This window comes from Heterocephalus glaber, unplaced genomic scaffold (assembly GCF_053883595.1).
Source record: "Heterocephalus glaber isolate CG9 unplaced genomic scaffold, H.glaber_assembly_v1.0 deba00000071, whole genome shotgun sequence".
NCBI classification, from domain to species: domain Eukaryota; kingdom Metazoa; phylum Chordata; class Mammalia; order Rodentia; family Bathyergidae; genus Heterocephalus; species Heterocephalus glaber.
The window spans coordinates 28,758,861-28,778,927 of NW_028258137.1; the positions used below are offsets into that span (position 1 = coordinate 28,758,861).

General features: G+C 37.2%; 1 protein-coding gene across 8 annotated transcripts in view; it reads right to left on the minus strand.

The window, feature by feature from the left end:
• Nucleotides 1–20,067, minus strand: part of Nup93 (nucleoporin 93) — a 138,161-nt gene that overhangs the window by 33,531 nt on the left and 84,563 nt on the right. For all 8 annotated transcript variants that reach the window (XM_021257019.2, XM_004843201.4, XM_087184373.1 and 5 more), the window contains 2 exons: nt 18,058–18,120; nt 11,354–11,482 (listed from right to left, as the gene is read on the minus strand). In XM_021257019.2, coding sequence (XP_021112678.1) covers nt 11,354–11,482; nt 18,058–18,120 — 192 coding nt within the window. The remainder of the gene's footprint in view (nt 1–11,353; nt 11,483–18,057; nt 18,121–20,067) is intronic.

Below are 20,067 nucleotides of genomic sequence, written 5' to 3' on the forward strand. Positions count from 1 at the left end.
TGCCCTACAGGGGTAAACTGCATGGCTGCTTGAAATCACACTGTGATGTCAGTGTAGAGGGGGCTATGTGGATATTCTGGATTAATGCTATAGTAACTGTGTAAAGGTTTTTATTTTGACTTCTATTTTTATTTTGATTGTAGTTATTACATCCTTGCTTTGTTTGATTTGGGCCATCTTGGATTGTGTATTCTTTTTTCCATTTTTTCTTTTCAGTTTCTAGTTCTTCTTTATTGGTATTGTTTTGTTGTTATATTTTAATTTTCAAGGTTTTTGCCTTTGACCTGCTTCATGTCTCTTCTCCTGTTTTTTTATCTTTTCCCCTCCCTATTCTTTTTCCTCCTCTCTTCCTTATTATCTCGCCTTATCCCTTATCCCTTATCCTTAACCCTTATCCTCTCCACCCATCCAATGGCATAAATATAATAGAGGCCTGGGCCAGGGATTTAGTTCAGTGGTTCCACCACCTGCCTCACAAGCCCAAGGTCCCGAGTTGGATCCCTGGTACCAAAAGAAAAAAAAAAAAAATAGAGGTCTAAATAAGTGTATTAGAAAATAAGAATTAATCAGTGCTATAAATTTAAACAGTAGCACTCAAGGGCATATGAGGGTAATCTTTAACAAAAAGATCTTAGAGGATCCAAACAAAATTACCTAATATATTAGCAGGTTCTGACAAACTCATATCCTCCCTTAATCTCTAAATACCCTTCTACCTATCTGCTTAACTCCTCCTGCCTGGACAGATACTCTGAAACAGAAATTCCAATACAGTCCAACTTCCTGTTTTTTACCTACTGACATTTTTCTTACCTCCCTCTCTTCTCAATGATATACCACTTCCTTCCCCTACCCTCCACATTCCAGACAAACCATAAAAGCAGTATAATATAGTCTGTAAGAAGTATTGGCAAAAAGGGTGAAATTTTCCAAATACAGTAAGTTTTAATGTTTATGAATGACATATGGTTGGATCTGTTGACATGGTTATAATCAGAAATTCTCTCCTTAAAACACAGTGACAGGGTCCAACACAATTAAATTGAATAGGCCGAAATGATAAATACCTCTTGACAAAGCCAAGAACATAACGCTGGAAAACAGAACCTAATTAAAGAGATACTGATATCAACAACCAACTCTCTTCAACTCTCAGCACGTGAAACAAAAAACCAAAAAGGCAACAAAATGCTTCTAAAGGCATCCAACTCTCCCAAAGTAGATCCAAGGGTCTCCAATAAGGAAGAAAACAAACACCAGATAGCTAAACTGTGCAAAATGATCAATGAGGAAACAAAGAAACTCAGGGGTTCAAAAGAGGACAAAACCCAAAAGACAGCTGAACTACCATGCTAACTGACCAATGTGGCTGGCTATGGGAGAAACAAAAAAAATTGGAAGGGCTGACCAAAATGGTTCAAAACATAGCAACAATTTTACCAAAGAAATAGACTCCAGGAAAAAGTACCAAACAGAAATCTTGGCAATAAAGGATTCAACTGAATTTATAAACAGAAGAAGTGACCAAGTGTCTTAGTTACTTTTCTTGTTGCTGAAACAAAATACCCAATACCCACAAGTTAATAGAGGAAAGGTTTATTTAGCTCACAGTTTGTAGAGGTTTCAGTCCATAATTGGCTCTAAGGCAAGTGGCAGGGCAGACAGGCATGGCGGAAGAGAAAGAGTTCATGGGGGGCAGAAGGTAGCAAATCAACAAGGGCCGACCAGAGCTCTTTCTATCCCTTACATCTTATCCAGGCTACTTAGGATGGGTAGCACTCACACTCTTAATCCTAGCGCCCTTGATCCTAGCACTGCACCATGAGTCAATCCCAGCATCACATACTCTAGATGTGGCAACCTCTGAAAAAGCTCCATCTATGACCACATGAGGCTTTGTGGGGACATCTAGACACAGGCCATAACACCAAGGTAAAGACAGGGTTTCAGAAATCAAGGACAAAATGGAACTATATGATGATTTACTGAGAAAAACCTTAAAATAGATGAGAACAAGAAAAATTAATCCAACAACTACTAGATGATGCTAAGACCAACTAAAGGCTAATTGGAATTACAGAGAAATTAGAGGGCAGCACATATGGAATAAAAAAATCTGTTTACAGAAATCAAAGCAGAATACTTTCCAAGTATAGAGAAAGAATAATGTACAGGTAAGTGAGGCTTAAAGATTGCCAAATAACTATGATGAAAAAACAAGCTTCCCATAATACAACATAGTAAAAAATCCCAGATGTTCAACAAAAAGACAGAATCTTGAAAGCTACCAGAGAAAAGCAAAAAATCACTTATAAAGGTAAACCCATTAGGATTACAGCAGACTTTTCAACACAAACTTTAAAGGCCAAAGAGAGCTTGGTGTGAAGGGTTTCAAGCTCCAAAATAAAACAACTTCCAACCCAGATTAATATATCCTGCAAAACTCTTTCAAAATTGATTCCACTACAAAAAAATGCCAATCATGAACATCAAACCAGCACCACCCCCAAATACCAAGAATATACTACACAGAGACAACAAAGCCAACAAAGCCAGTCAGATGGAATGAACACATTAAGCAAGGCAAATAGCTAAACAAAGGGAAAATTAAAGGAGTCAACAACAGAAAAAGGATACAATGACAGGAATAAGTCTATATCTTTCATTAATAGCTTTCAATGGAAATGGCCTCAACTCCTCATTTAAAGGACACAGATTGGCAGACTGGATTAAAACAAAACAAAACAAAACCTAGCAGTCTGTTCCATTCAAGAGATTCAAACTAAAAATCAAAGGATGGAAAACAATAGTCCATTAACCAGGACCCCAAAAGGCAAGCAAGAGTTACAATTTTATTCTCAGAAGAGGCAAAATGGTCACTATATACAGTACTGGTTAAGGGAACAATTCAATAGGAAGAAATAACAACTGTAAATATAGTGCACCAAGTATCAGGGTACCTAACTTCAAAACACTGCTGGATTTAAAAGATCAAAACCAACACAATCATAGTGTATGACTTTAATACTCCACTTTCACAAAGAGATCAGCTAAAACAAAAAATCAACAAATATCAGAGCTGATCCAAACCTCTGAATAAATGGACCAGTAGATATCTACAGAATGTTCTACCCTATAATAGAATACATATTCTTCTTAGCAGAACTTTCTGCAAAACAGGCTAAATACTAGTCCATAAATCCTGCTTAAATACAAAAGAATCAAATTCATCTCACATATACTATCAGATTATAGCACATTGATATTAGAAATCAACTACAAAGAAACCACAGAAATTTTACAAACACCTGCACATTAAATAACATACTCCTGAACACTGAGTCATGGAAGAAATTAAACAATTAATAAAATCAAATGATGGGCTGGGGATTTAGCTCAGTGGTTCTGGCACCTGCCTCACAAGTGCAAGGTCCCAAGTTCAATCCCTGGTAACAACAACAACAAAAAAAATCAAATGATAATGTCAGTACAACATACAGAGCCAAGCATAGTGCCACATGCCTATAATCCCAGCACTCTAGAGGCTGAGGCAGGAGGACTGACTGTGTTCAAGGCCAGTTTGGGCTGTACAGTGTGTTCAAAGCCAGTCTGAACTATATAGCAAGACACTGTCTCAAAAAAGCCAAAACAAAAAAAGAAAGAAAAAGAATGAGCTCAAATAACCTCAAGAAGCTAGAAAAACAGCAACAATCCAAACCAAAACCTTGAATAAAGAGAGAAAACAAAGATCACAGCTGCAATTAACAAAATTGAAACAAACTAACAAAAAATAGAGGAACAGACAGATCCACATCAGTGCAACTAAAAATGAAAAAGGCAAAACCAGTTAACACTGCTGAAATCCTGAAGGTCAAAAGTAACTACTACTGAAAAATTGTACTGCAACAAATTAGAGAATCTTGAAAAAATGGACAGATTCCTAGACACATATGAATTCCCAAAATGGAACGAAGAAGACCTACCAGTAAAAACTCTGAAAAATTCAATAACAGGCTGAAATTGAGGTGGTAAAAAAATGGCTATCCACATGCAGAAGGAAGCGAGAACCCTATTTCTTACCATGTACTAAACTATAATCAAATGATCCAAAGATCTAAATATTAAAACAGAAACACTTGGCATACTAGAAGATAAAATAGGTAAAACCCTTTTAGACATTGGCATAGGCAAATACTTTCTGAACAGAACCTCAATATTACATGAATAGTCAAAAAATGGGATTATAGGGGCTGGGGATTTAGCTCAGTGGTGCCGCCACCTGCCTCGTAAGCACAAGGTCCTGAGTTCGATCCCTGGTACCAAAAAAAAGGGGGGGGGGGAGAGGGTTATAACAAATTAAGCTTCTGCACAGCAAAGGAAACAATTAACAAAGTAAAGAGACAACCTACAGAATGAGAAAAAATTTTTGTCAGCTATCGCTGGGTCAGAGGATTAATATCTAGAATATATAAAAAACTAAAAAAAATTAGATTCCCCAAAACAAAAGCTCCATTCAATAAACAGGCAACTGAGTTAGATACTTCTCAGAAAAAGTACAAATGGCCAATAAATACATCAGAAAAAAATGTTCAGCCTCACAGGCCATTAGAGATTTAAATGCAAAATGAAACAATACTGAGATTCCATCTTAATCCGAAAGAATAGCTATCATCAAGAAATCAAACAATAAGTCCTAGTAAGGCTGCAGGGTAAAAGGAACCCTTCTATATTGTTGGTAGAAATGTAAACTGGTATAACCACTAAGGAATTTAGTATGGAGATTCCTCAAAAAAACTAAAAATAGAAATTCCATTCAACTCAGCTATTTCCCTTCTAGGTATCTTTCTGAAAGAACTAAAGACATTATATTACAGTGACACATGAATATTCATGTTATGGCAGCACAATTCCTAATAGCTAAATCTTAGAAATGCCCTATATGTCCATCAACAGGAAAAGAAAATGTGGTATTTATACACAATGGAATACTACTCTGTCATGAATAAAGATAAATTTGGGCAATTTGTAGGACAGTGTATGTACCTTAAATCCATAATGGTAGGTGAAATAAATCGGACACATATATTTAAATATCACATGGTTTCTCTTATATGAGAAATCCAAAATATAAATAAATTAGAGTAAAATAAAAGATAATAAGAAACAGGGAGATCTTTTTCAAATGGGAAAGGGATCTAGGGATGGACATAAGGGAGAGGAAGGGGAAGTATAAAGGATTAAGATATGATATATGTACATGTGATATGTATATGTACCAAATCCCCACAATGAATGTATTCACTATGTATCACAAACATATACTAATAAAAAAAAAAAAGAATACTGCACAAGATCAGAAGGTATTCGTGTATGCTACGACATGATAAGCTAGCTGAAAGACTTACTGAGTTGGGTTTTTTTCTTTTTTCATCTTTTAAAGAGTAACAGAGCCCTTTGTATTCTTGAAATCCTTCTCAAACTCCAAAATGTGAACCAGCCCCAAACCCTAGGAAACTGCCAGAGAACCACAAAATATAGCTTAGAATTATCTACTCTGGGGTTTTCAAATTCAACTCTTGTCACTGTATACTTTACTGTATTTCATCAACTCTCATACATTACCTATGGTAAGAAATAATGTACTTTATACACCAGTAGGAAAGAAAAATATGCTGTCAAACACCACTGAATTTAAAACATTTTGATTTCAGAGATGTTAAGAGTGTAGGAAAGATGTGTGACTAGAATTGATGAAATATATAAAGTCCATTACCAAAATTAGATGCTGTTTAACATATACTGAATAGTTCACATATCAGAGTGGAATGTCATCATCATTATCTACAATTAAAGTACCTTTTCTAGTGAGCCTACTGCTTGCAGAGTTATTTTCTAGATAATACATTAAGGAATCACCCACCCACTGACTACATCCAACATAAACACAGCCAGCAGACTGTATTGAGGTAGCTATATTTACCTTTAAATACCATTTTTAAAGTTGGCTAAGATACAATAACACATTCCCGCCAGCTTGAATCACCAGTGGTACATGCATGACTGTCTTGAACCACAGTGGTACACATATGACTGTCCCATCAGGCAGCATGGGACAGTTCCGTTGCATGGTTCAAGCTGCCCGATGGGACAGTCATGCATGTATGGCCCTGTTGTGAACATGTTAAAGATACCCCTTGCTGCTCAAGCCCTCCATCCTGTCTTGTAATCCATAAAGTAAGGGAGTTCTTCCTAAAGCTGACAAGATGCAAGAAGCAGGATATGAGGGCATGCAGCCATAAGTCTTCTGGCTTCAAAGTACATCATTTTCAGTCAGAATGCAACTTGAAAAGTTATTAACAATCTTTCAATTCTTTCCTAGTTATATCTTTCTTCAATGATATCCTAAGGACAGTTCCAAAATTTTTATACTATTGAAGTATCATTTCCTTTATTAAAACTTTCCAGAAAGATATTAATAACACCTCTTTGCTCTTCTATTAGTGAATGGCTTTGGGGAGGGGTGTTCAGGAACCACTGTATCTTAGTCCACTTTTGCTTTAAAGAATATTTTTTAAAGTCTTGAGCCTCTCTTTACATTAAATATTGAACTTTGGACATTTTCCTTCAAATTTAAGGTCAGACCAGAATGATCTGAAGTTTTCTACCTAATGATCCTTTGGATTTTAACAACCTATTCTTGACAATAAGATGCCCAAAAAAGAATATTGTAGATATCAAGTCATAGTTCTTTTCATGCCTAAAGATATTTCATTCCTAGTAATACCTGAAAACACCTTTAAAAGATTCTTATGAACATAAGCAAAGTAAACTAAGGTAAAACTTACCAAATAGTAATAGCCACACTAATATTGCTAGCATGTGCAGAGTATATACTCTGTGCCAGGGACTTTACATGTGTTCTACACTCCTTACAACAGTTACTCAAGAAAGGCTTTTCATAATGAGGAATCTCAGCCTCATGAACCCAAAGCCTGCCTTCTGTCCTTTACACTGTGCAGTCTTTTTATGAAGAGTGTGGACCAAGTGGAGATAATATCACCTTTCTGTCATTTTGAAGGAAATTATGTGGAGAAACCCTCTAAAAACACAGGGTTCCACAGAGGCCCAGAAAAGTTAAACTCAAAAAGATAGAAAACACCAAGTATGGTAACGATATGGGCAAATAGAATTTTCACATACTGCTGGTGGGAGGATACACCGATAAGAATCATCATGGAAAATCATTTGTCTGTTAACACCAGAATGGATAAACAAATTGCAGTAATACTGTTCAGTCAAGAGAATGAGTGGAATAAAATAATATACATGCAATAAAATATAAAATGTTACACAAAAAAAGCCAGAAATAACAGTACCTATTATGTGACTCCATTTCCACAAATGAATCTCTAATCAGAAGTCAGGATAGTTGTTCCATTGTTGGGGGATAGAGATAAGAAAGAAGTACAAATGGGATTGGTGGGGTGCTGGAAATGTTCTTTCTTCATCTAGGTATATTCTACTTGTGATAACTTACTAAAATATTAAGTTGTATGTTTACTATTTGCTCACTTATATATATATATTTTTTTTTTCAGGAAAAAAGCTAAAACTTGCAAGTTTCCATAAAATGGTGATTCCATTTTATCCAATGGATAATCTGAAGAGGCCTGTTTCCATTATCTGCCAACTTTTGCAGCAATGCTATTTACTGTCCTAAGTGTCAAACAGTACAGCAAAGTATCAGTATCTCCTTTCCAAAGGGACTGGAGGTCAAGGAAGAAGAGTTTAATAAATAGAAGAGTCTATTTTTAAGGGATGAACAATCAAGAAAGAACATCTCATTTGCAATTTATAATTACTTTCAAATCCCTATACAGAATACAACCTATTAACACAATTTTTAAAAAATAAAGCTTATTAAACCATGAGTTGTTCTAGTTATTTGCCTGGATTTACAAAGAATGAAGGAAGAAACATTAGGCTGCCCAAGGGTCTTTTACATTAGCTCTTTGTCAAGGACACTGATTTGAGTCTGAAGTCTACAAGTCTAAGGAACAATGGACAAGGTCCTCAAGGAGCAATTTCAAGACAAAAGACTTACGCATCTACTTATGTGGGAACTAATTTACTAGAATAACTTTTTTAAATCAGGAGAAAATTTATAGATCCAAGACTTGTGAAGTTACTTGCAGGCACCTCAAACTGCCAACCCTCCCATCCTTGACCCAGACTTCACAGAGCAATAGTCTAGAAGCCAACACTCCTGGGCCTCACTAGTCTTGGTTTTCCTATCTTCAGTATACAAAAGAATGCTAGCTACCCATGAACAAGTTCTAGGAAAAAGACTTACGGGGACGCATTGATAATATTCCTAAAAAATTCTTAACATTATCATGTTTGTAGCATTACCATTTTTAATCTCCACCTCCAAATTACTTCAGACTACTTTTTAGAAGATAACAGTAAGGAATTGCCATTATAGGCCAGGTCCCCCTGATTTGCCCTGGTAATGCCATCTTACCAGTGAAGAACCTGAAGGTCTGCAGGGTTAAATAACTTGGATAAGACCTCAGAACTGGAGCTAGGATTTGAAGTCCAAGGCTGTCCTCTCCCCGACACCAGGATGGTAAGTGTATGGCAGGCACAAGGGCAGACATTATAGATAAAAGTAAGATACTCTTTCCTGCTGGTCCTAGATACAGCCTCAAAATCCCCCAAAGGAAGAAGCTCAGGACACAAAGAGGGGGAAAAAAAAAGAAAGATGCAAAATAGAACATATAATTAGCTAACTCTGTGAAAGAAGACTCAGGACATATTGTCTCATATACTTTTTTTTTTTTTTTGGTACCGGAGATCGAACTCAGGTCCTTGCACTTGCGCAGCAGGCGGCGAAACCACGGAGCTAAATCCCCGGCTCATATACTTTTATTAATATAAAATGTTAGAAATGTTAGAAAGAATATAAGAAAGTAATGATAATTGGGCTGGTAGAATGCTTACCCAGCATGCATGAAAGCCTAGGTTTGATCACCAGCACCCGCCCCCCCAAAGCATTTAATAGTGATTACGGATCAAAGAGACAAAGAGGCAAATGAATGGGCTATTTGGAGACAAGGTGGTTTAACTCTGGAACCATATAACTGCATTCCTTTTTTAACTTAAATTTTTAAAAAGGAGAAAATCCTCAACTTAGTACTCTAGCTAATGAACACTAGCAATTAAGATTATTTAATTTTTCCAGGGCCAGGGATGTAAGCTCAGTGGCACTGCACCTGCCTTGCAAGCGCAAAGTCCAGAATTTGATCACTGGTACCCCCCCCCAAAAAAAGATTATTATTTTTTCATTCTAAAAACCACTTTTTTCACCATTTCCCTAATACTCCAGTTAGTACAAAGTTAGCCAGAGCCAATTAGTTGTTTAGAAAGTATTTATTGAGCATCTACTGTGTTCCAGAGACTCTTCTAGGTACTGGATATATAGTAATAAACCAAACAAAAATTCTTACCTTTACAGAGCTTCTAAGTGTCTGTAAAAAACAGACAATATGTAATAAAAAGCCGGAGCAGCCCGCCTGGGCTACATAATGAGTTCAAGGCCAGCTTGAACTACACAGTGAGATCTTGTCTCAAAAATCCAGAAACCCAATCAAAAAAAAATATAAAGACATAAAACACACACTACTGCACATAGGAGAAGTGCTAAAAGGCCTTGAGTTCAATCCCAAACACAAAAGAAGTAAAATAAATAAATGAATGAATGAGTGAATGAATGTGTAAAATATCAAGGACTCAGGAGACCTCATTCAGGTGGTACTGGGTCAACACTGGAAGGATGGGAAATCAGGAGATAACCATAAGTCATTTAGGAAGAACATTCTAAGAGCTTGCCAGCTATTTCAGAGAACCTACCTGTAAAGAGCCTGTGTAGCTGGAATAAGAACAATGGAAAAGCCAGGCATGGTGGCGTGCCCCAGTAGTCCCAGATACTCAGGAGGCTGAAGCAGGTAAATTACAGATTCTAGTCTAGCCTCAGCAACATAATGAGACCTTGTCTCAAGAGAGTTAAAAGAAAAAAAATTTTTTAAATAAGATCTGAGAATGTAGCTCAATGATATACACTTGCCTAACGTGTGTGAGGCCCTGTATTCAATCCCTAGTACCACACACACACACAAAACAAAGATATGGGGGGGCAGTAATACAGGATTAAACTTAGCAATGAGACTGGGTCATTTAGAGACTTAGGTGTCATGGTCAAGAGCTTGGTTTTTGCTCCAACTGAGAGACTGGTATCAATGGAAAGCTCTGAATAGTACAGTGACAGAAATCTAAACTGTCTTTTAATAGTACCACTCTAGGTGCTGTGTTGAGACTGTAACAGTATACAAGGGCAAAATCAGGGAAACCAGTGTGCTTGGCAGCTTGTAAAAGAGCCCCAATAATCCCCACCTCCTGGTAGTCATGTGCTGGTATAATCCTCTCCCCTTGAGTACAGACTAGATTTAGTGACTCACAACCAGTTGGGAAGTTAGTTCAACAGTCCAAGCAACAAATGCTAATGGTCTGGACCCAAGTGTTAACAATGGATGTGGTGGGGCCGGGGATTTAGCTCAGTGGTTTCGCCACCTGCTGCGCAAGCACAAGGACCCGAGTTTGATCCCTGGTACCAAAAAAAACCACAAAAAAACAATGGATGTGGTGGAGAATGGCGGATTGTGGTATATTTTAAAGTAGGGTTAACTGGATTTGCCAACGTGCAAAATAGACTGACTATAAGAAGGGCAGAGAGGACAGAAATGAAATCTGAGGTTTTTCTGATCTGAATAAGTGAAAAATTGGAATTGTCATTTATAAAGATGGGGACCTCTGTGAGAAAAGAAGGTGGATTGAGCAGGAGTTGCTATTATGACTCAATTTTGGACATATTTAGCTTGAAAATGCCTATGAGATGTCCAAGAAGGGAACTACTTAATACTTAAATAAGTGTGGTGTTCAGGGTTTCTGATTTAAATTTGAGAATCTTCAGGATGTAGACAGTGTTTGAAGCACAAGTTTAAAATCAGTGGGGAACTGATTAAGACAGAAAAAAGGTCAAAGACTGAGCCCAAGGAAAGTCAAACATGCAGAGGTCAGAAAGTCTGAGGAAAACTCAGCACAGGAAACTAAAGAGAAGTAGCCAGGAACACTGGAGGGAAATGCAGGGAATGTGGCATCATGAATTCAAGCCAAGTGAAGAAAGTGTTTCACGGGGAGATAGTGATCAACTGGGCCAGAATGCCACTAGCCAAGTAGATAAACATTCTTTGATTTCACATTTTTATTTTTGTTTTATCTCTTGCAAGTAAACTACCTCAATTTCTTGAGTAAAGTCAAGGGCATCTTCTCCTGACGCCAGCAGTGTGTGCAGAATCCGCTGCTTCACTTGCTCCCACTCGACCAGCATTGACTCTCGATGATACTCCTCAGCCATGCCAAAGGTCTGCAGAGAGGAACAAGAGAGCAATGACCCACGTGAAAACTCAAGAATACGGTTTCCGTGAAAGCCTAAAACACATGCAAAGCACCCCTCCCAACCTTCCACTTCTCTATAAGTAAAATAACAGTAATCTATTTTTAAAATGATCCTTTTAAAGAATTTACTGACAACTGGTAGCAACATGCCTACTATTTCATTGATCCTGAGACATTTAAAAACTTCTGAATTGTGGTAAAACACACACAAAACTTACCATTTTATTTTAAAATATATTTTACTTTAATTATTATTTTCATGTAATACAAGTAGATATTAAAATATAAAAGCTGTTCAATGAAAACGTAATTTTTCATAACAAAAATTATTAGAGACTAACAATGGTAAATACATTGTGTATCATGATCTCAGAAGAATTTATTTTCATTTGTTAATCTCTCTCAACTCATTTCATAATACTACTATACGTTTTTTGCATAAAACATTTTAATTAACAAAGTATATATCACACTTGGTATAATTTCAAACAATTTCTTCCTATTTCACAATATCTGTTATTCTTTTTGGTCCTTATTTACACTTTCAGTTTCTCACACCAGACAGACAATGCAATATTTACACATGTGTGTTCAATTTATTTTACTTAAGAGTGTGGTTTCAAGGTGATTCCATTTACCTAGAAATGTCTCAAGTTTACCCTTCTTTATGGCTAAGTAGTACTCTGTTATATAAAACACTACAACTTTTTTATCCACTCATTAGTTGATGGACGTTTGGTTGTTTCCAAGATTTACCTATGACACACTGTGTTGCTATAAACACGGGTGCTCATATATTGCTGTGGTATGGTGGTTTTAATTCTTTTGGGAAGATACCCAGAAGGGGAATATCTGGGTCAAATGGGACCTCTACTCCTACTAGTTTTTGAGAAATCTCCACACTGATTTCCATAGTGGTTGCACCAATCTACACTCCTACCAACAGTAGAGAAGGGTTCCTTTTTCCCCACAACCCTGACAGCATTTGTTGTTGGTTGATTTCTTGATAACAGCCATTCTTTTTGGAGTAAAACAGAATCTTGGTGTTGCTTTAATTGACATCTCTTGAATGACCAGTGATGTTGAGTATTTTTTCATATATTTATTTGCTGTTTCTACTTCTTCATCTGAGAAGTGTGTACTCATCTCAGATGTCCATTTTTGGACTGGGTCTTTAAATTTGGGTGGGCTGATTCTTTTTTCAATTCTTTATATGTTCTAGATATTAGTACTTTGAGGAATCACTGGCTAAAGGTTTTTCCCATTTTGTGGGTTGTCTTTTCACTCTGTGGGTGATTTCTTTTGCTGTGCAAAAGTTTTTTAATTAAGATAAGGTCCCAGTTGTTGATTCTTCGTAGTATTTCTTGTGCGGTCTGGGTTTTGTTCTGAAAGTCTTTGCCTACTCCTATGTCCTCAAGCATTCTACTTATTCTCTCTTCCAGCAGATTTAGTGTTTGTTTTAACATTTAATCTTTGATCCATTTTGATTTTAGTTTAGTACATGGTGAGAGACATGGGTCTAATTTTAATCTTTGGCATGTAGAAAGCCAGTTTTTCCAGCATCATTTAATAAAGAGGTCTTCTTCCAATGTACATGTTTGGCCCCTCTGTCAAAGATAAGGTGGCTGAAAAAAAAAAGCCCCTTAAAAGATAAGGTGGCTGAGTGTGTTCGGGGTTCTTTCTGCATCTTCTAATCTGTTCCTTTGATCTTCAGGTCTGTTTTTTGCCAGTACCATGATGTTTTTATTGTAGTATAATTTCAAGTCAGGGATTGTGATGTTTCCTGCCTTGCCTTTGTTGCCCATAATCGTTTTTGCTATTCTAGGTCTCTTCTGATTCCAAATGAATTTTAGCAATGATTTCTCTAGTTCTGTGAGGTATGCTAGTGGTATTTTGATTGGGATTGCATTAAATCTGTATAACAATTTTGGGAGTATGGCCATTTTCACTATGTTGGCTCTTCCTACCCACAAGCAAGGGATATCTTTCCATTTTGTGATATCCTCTTCGATCTCCTTTTTCAAAGTACTGTAATTTTCAATGTAAAGATCTTTTATTTCTTTTGTGAGATTGATTCCAAAGTATTTCATTTAAAAATGTACAATTCAGTAACATTAAATAGGTTCTCTCTCTCTCTCTCCCCCCCCTCCCTCTCCCTCTACCTCTCCCCCTCCCTCTCCCTCCACCTCTCTCTCTCCCCCTCCCTCCCTCCCTCCCTCACCCCTCCACCAGCCCTGGCAACCACCATTCATTCTACATCCTGTCTCTGAATTTGACTACTCATCTTTGTAACTGTAATCAGTTTTGTCTTTCTGTGACTAGCTTATTCATTTAGCATAATGTCCTCAAGATTCATACATGTTGTAACGTGTCACATTCACCTTCCTTTTGTAAATAATGCTGCTATGAACAGGGGTGTATAGATTTCTTTGTGAGTCCCTGCTTCAGCTCTTCTGGCTATACATTCATAAGTAGAACTGTTGGGATCACATGGCAATACTAATTTTAATTTTTTGAGGAATCTATGTACTATAACCATAAGAGGTACACCAGTTTATAGTCCTACCAGCAGTGTACAAATGTTCTAATTTCTCTACATCCTCATTAATACTTAATATTTTCTGTTTTTCCTTCCTTATAAGAACCTTCCTAATGGATGTGATTGTGGTTTTGATTTACATGAGCATCTCTACATGTGCTAAGACAAACATCTTTTTTTTAAACTGCTGTAATTAGGCTACATGTTAAAACTGATTATCATAGGAATATTTTTTCCTTGTAGTACATAAAATAATTATGGATTATAAGATCAATGGTATCTTAAGATTTAACAAACATCTAAGATAAGACTGAAACAAAAGATTCCATGATTTTTTTAATTTTTTAAGAAACGCTAATATTTTCATAGCAGGAGGCAAATCAGTAAAAGAAAAACAGCCTTCTGGGATCAAGCTGCTGCTTTTCAAAGTCACTGCAAAGTCTAGCAGACCTCGCTACTGTCTACTGGTGACAGTGCAGGTTGCTGCCAAAACAAAGGCACTCAGAACAAAAAGACAGAAGAAAGGGAAGGACTGAGGGAGGGACAGCAGGAAGGGTCAGCAGGAGGGAAGGAGAAAGAAAGAGAGGAAGGACAGAAGGAATGATGCAGGCAAAACCCTTGTAGAAGGAAATCAAAACAACCCATGGAGACACTCTGAATCCTAAACATTCTCAGCCTATTATTCTTCAATTGGCAGACCAGGTTTCCTATCAGCTTAACCTCCCTTTTCAAAAACCCATTTCATTTTCTGATCAGATTGGCATCTAATTAGGCAGAACTAAGAGAGTACTATATTAAGAATGCCTGCTTTATTTTTGGCAATGCAGATAATTTATACTGACAATATCTGAGCTTTGAGGAACTGTCAGAAAATCAAATATACTTTTTCTACAAATGGGATGCTTGTATTTTGATTAATATTTACTAAAATGTGAAAAGGGGACACCAGCCTGCCAGACAGACAGACACATGAACGAGGTGATTAGGAAGAAGGCTCTTGCAGTACCCTTTTCTAATATGTATTCTAAAGACACCAGAGAAATGACCTTCCCTAGCTTAAAAAACACTCTTCCACCTGATTTTGTTCTTTTTACTGAGAATCAAGTAGAATACATCATTCTACATCAGTAAGTATGAGCTAAAAAACACCCAGAGAAAAATCTTTGTGTCTTTTCACAGAAGTGAACTTAAACATGAAAGCTAAGTGTTTTGAGGATCAGAAAGATGGAGTACCAGTGGGCAGGAGTCATTTCCCTAAAAGTTATCCAGAAAGAGTACATAACTGAGCCACAAGGTGCTCTAAAACTCTTCCTCAAGCCTCCTCAACATAGGACAATTGAGGGCCATGAGCAAAGAAGACCCGGGAAAATAGAAATGAGATGGGGGAGGGGGCATTTAATACAGCTTTCTGTGCTTGGCAACAAGATGTAAGGCACAGATGAAGCTGTGGATACTATAAAATGTCACAAGAGTTTTTCTTAAGGACAAGTCCAGTAAACAAAGAATGGCAGAAAAACTAGGTGAGGCTGGTGGGGGTAGACTTTCAGCATCAGGTAAGAGTCAGAATGACAATAGGGGGAATTACCTACCCTGTTTATTAGGCTGCCAAGTGTGTGCCAAGAATTTCTCCCTAGTACTTTAGAGCACTAAGCATCTTTGAAAAATGGATGCTTTCTGGGCTTGAGTCCTCAGATATACACTGAAGAAGTATGCCAGGCCACTCATCAAGAAACAAATATACAACAAGAATGAACAGCACTGTGATTCCATTCATCATTAATGTGAGGCGCTTCAAACAAAAATAAATGAACCAACATTAAAATTCTCTTCCCTTGGCCATACTACCTCCATCAAGCTTATCTCAATTATATTAGAGATAATGGAACATCCCATTTATGGGCTAATCAGGGATGATCAGTCACCTATCTGTCCAATTCCTGTCTATTCCATTTATACTCATGTCTGAACCACTGGATTAGGTGTAAAGAATGCTAAAAGGAGCTCATGAGAGAGAATCAACAGAGCTTCTCAACCAAGAACTAAGAAAAGAGAAGGGGTGGGAGGTTCTGAGGTGAGGTAGGAGACAGAGACCAGTAGGGACAAGAAGGAAAGAAATCCAAGGGAAGACAAAAGTGGTAAATAGGAAGGGTTGTGTTAAAAAGGAATGCCAAACAAACCACAGAAAATGACAAAGTAGTAAAGAAACTATTACAAATTAAATCTGAATCTTTCCAGTTACTGTACATGTGGAAAATATTTCCCTTTAAACACATTAAAGGAAGGCAGGGAGAAAACTGGGCAACTGAATTAAGAACAGGTGGGGAGCACTCAGAATCCATTTTTATAAAAGGAAGAGGGCAATATGCTTTGACTTCAGACCCATTTATTATTGAGCTGTTGCTGCCTTTTAGAAACACTGCATATGTTCTGATAATGTTGTTCTGTTTTTGCTGGGATGCACCAAACGGGAAAAGATAGGACACATTTGTGGTTTTGTAGCTTGTTTTCTTGGCAATTCAGCAGGACATTGGCAAGTTATTCAAACATGAAATTGCCACCAAAATGCCAGGAAGCTGCTGATTTTCAAATCATTTTTTGAAAATAATGCTTGCTCAGCAGCAGTCTCCTGTTGTCCAGACAGGTCAGAGGCCTCCCTCTAGGAGGGCTCCCAACATCAGAACATCTCCCTCACAAACACATGCACACATTTTGCACTGTGGTATGTCACCTAAATGTTTTGGCTGGCTGCACATTTAGTCTCAGTATGGCACAATGTTCAGAGACTGCCAATTCCAGAAACACATTCTGCAGGGTAATGGATTAATAAGGCTTGGTGGTATTCAATCCTAATTTAATTTCATTGGTCCTTTACAGCAGGAGAATCAATGTTGGTAACTCCACAGTGTGAACAACAACAACAAAAAATCCCTTTTTTAATATTTTCAAATCTGTATCAAGTGGGTTTTTCTATTTCTAGGACTATATACTATTGCCAGCAATCAAATTAACAAAATTTTAGGGAATTTTATTCTGACAATTAAACATATCAGTCATTTAAATAATGCCTTGGGAACATTTTCTTGTAATCTAGAGCTGGCAGGCCCCTCGGCAGCCCTGTCTCACATCAGTCCTATTGAGACACTTTCACCCTCATAGAATATATTAATAAAGCACACTGCAAAGCACCATTTTCCACTTTACTATTTTTAAAACCACACAAATAATACATACATATATTTCACTTGCTACCAAAGTCAAATTAGTAAACAGCCTGTCGTCCCTCCACAGAGGCCCACTGCTGCAGACTGGTGCACACCTTCCTGGGGAAGAGCTGTCTCAGAGCCAACCCCACTGACAGCCAGCCCTTCTCCTCCCTCCCCAGACTCCCATGGCCTGACAATCTCTTACTCTGTAATGGGATATTTTGGAAAGGTTTTGATCCTTGTCAAGAACAAACAGAGATAACTAAAATATTAGTAAAATAAGTGATCTTTGAGTATCTTGTAGGAATGCGTTTGAAAAATACTGCCAACACACAATGACTGCTCTGGCTAATTTATTTACCATACTTCTGAGCACCAAGTTACTTTGTTTTTAAGATCTTGGAGAAAATGTTAATATAAAAGGTGGTACAGTCAAGTTGTGTGTTAAAAGAAAAAGAAGGGAGAAATTATCAATGATCACAATTGCTCTTCTGAACTACTGATTCAGGAGAAGGCAAAATATCATTTAATACAATAAATGAAATTCAGGAATTTTCTGGTCCTTCCATTTTAGGATTAATTTATTAACTGTCCAGTTCAGTATCTCAGATACATTTCGGTCACTAAATACATGGAGAGGTTTAAGGACAGTATTCTCAAAAAACAGTTCCCATGGAACTCCTTCTACACTACCTATCTACATAGGAGAGAGCTGTGCCTGACAGACCCCCACTTTGAGGGGGTACACAACCTGCTGTACACTGCTGCCCTATGACTTTATACCACTGTGGATTTTCTTACCCTCTTCCGGGACTCTTCAATGGCAGACAGCAGTGCATTGTCCTTCTCATTCTTCAGGAAGCCCTACAAAGAGGGGGAAATGATACAACTTAGGTTAAAATTAATCTTCAAACAACTACAAGTATATTGTAGGACAAAAGAACTATCAAGATATCTGCTACCCTGTCCACTTCCACCCTCACAAAATGCTGTCAACTTGAAAACATCAAAATAGATGATTTTAAACATGTTTCCTAGTTTCTTTCATTCTGGGAACACATGACAATAGTTAGAAGGTAAAGTTCCCATGAGACAGAAGTAGTCTTACAGCCCGTGAACATGTAGAAAGTAAGCAGTCAAGACTGCCCTTCAAAATTCCTAAATAGCCGATGATAGAGACATAGCTTTGTCTATGTAGCCAGTTACAGTTTCAGTGACTGTTCTATAGTTCTGTTGCTTCAATTTCTTCCTAATGTTGTGGGAACCATTACTGCCCATTTGTCTTCAGGCTTTTCACTTGTTTACCAATGGCTAAGTAGTTCTAAGAAGCATTTATTTACACACTTCTTTTGAGGTTTTGCCATGTGCATGTCCTACCCTATGATTACATCCATTGCTTATTTAAAATTAGTGAGGTGAAGAAGAGGTGTACAAATCTAATTTAACATGCATTGGATATAAATGTCTGAAAAAAAAATGCAAGTGCACAACACTACAATGGCCAAGAGGACAAGTTTTGAAATATGAGTTTCAAATTCCAGTGCCTCCATTGACTAATGGCAGGACTTTACAAGTCACTCAAACTTTCTAAACCCCAGTTTGTTCCTGCTTAATAATCAGATGATGTAATCGAGTTCTTAGCCCAAGCCTCGATATATATAGCTCTATTAATAGACCTGATTAAGTCTAGGTCTTTTGGTGACAATTAAGAAACAGATGCACAAGGTGCCTTCCCTGTTGCTGTTATTGTCTTCACTGGCCTGTTGGGGGACAGGACACTATCTTGACAGCCACAACTGCAGGCAGGCAGAGAGACACAAAACAGAGTAGCCTTCCAGGCCAACATCTTCACACCCGAGAGAGAAGCTTCTTTCCCACAGTTTGGGATGTAGGGGCCAAATAGGAACAAGGAAATTGACCCATCAGCTGAGATCAAAGTCTTCAGCTGCAACACAAATACAAGTTACCTTACATATCAGATCCACCTATGAGGAAAAGTACACGTGTGTCAAGTACACTATTGGCATAATCATACATGTCTGAAATAATGTTTATTCAGAATCATTATTTTTTGTAAAAAAAAAAAAAAAACAGGAACTTTTGGGAAATATAATACAAAGTAGAATTAAGCAAAAATTTTTAGAATAATAAACTAAAACACATTTGACAACTTTCTTGTATTTGAAACTTACAGTCAGTTTTTGATTACTTTCATTTTAGTCTATTTTTTCAAATAGTCCTAGATATAAGGTTCCTGGTTCTTTAAAAAAAAAAAATGGAGGTGGGGCAGATAGGAAATAAAATTTAAATAGAACATTACTACTCTTCATAGATTCCCTAGGTCCTTATGTATTGGCCTATGATTGTCCTATACCTGCTTTATCCTACCCCAAAGTGGACAGTGCATGGAGAGAACAGGGACAGTGGCCAACACCCAGAAAACAGTTCTCTCATGAAGACTCCTGCAGGGCACTTCTCAGAATAGAACCTGAAGACTGCTTCAAATATCTGTATTAATAATTTCTAAGGGATGAAATTCCAAGAAGTGGTTAAGAACAAAAAGGAAGAAAAAAAAGACATTGCTTCAGGGCAGATTACTCTTGGGAGGAAGTAGGGGCAGGTAGGTTACTTTTATCTTGATACCAAAACTCACATATGCTCAGGTCCCTCATATAAAATGGCACAGAGTTTGGATATAACCTCTGCATATATCAATCTCTAGATTACTTGTAATACCTAATACAATGTAAATACCATGTAGATAGTTGTGATGCTGTATTATTTAGGGAATAATGCTAAAAAACTGAAATT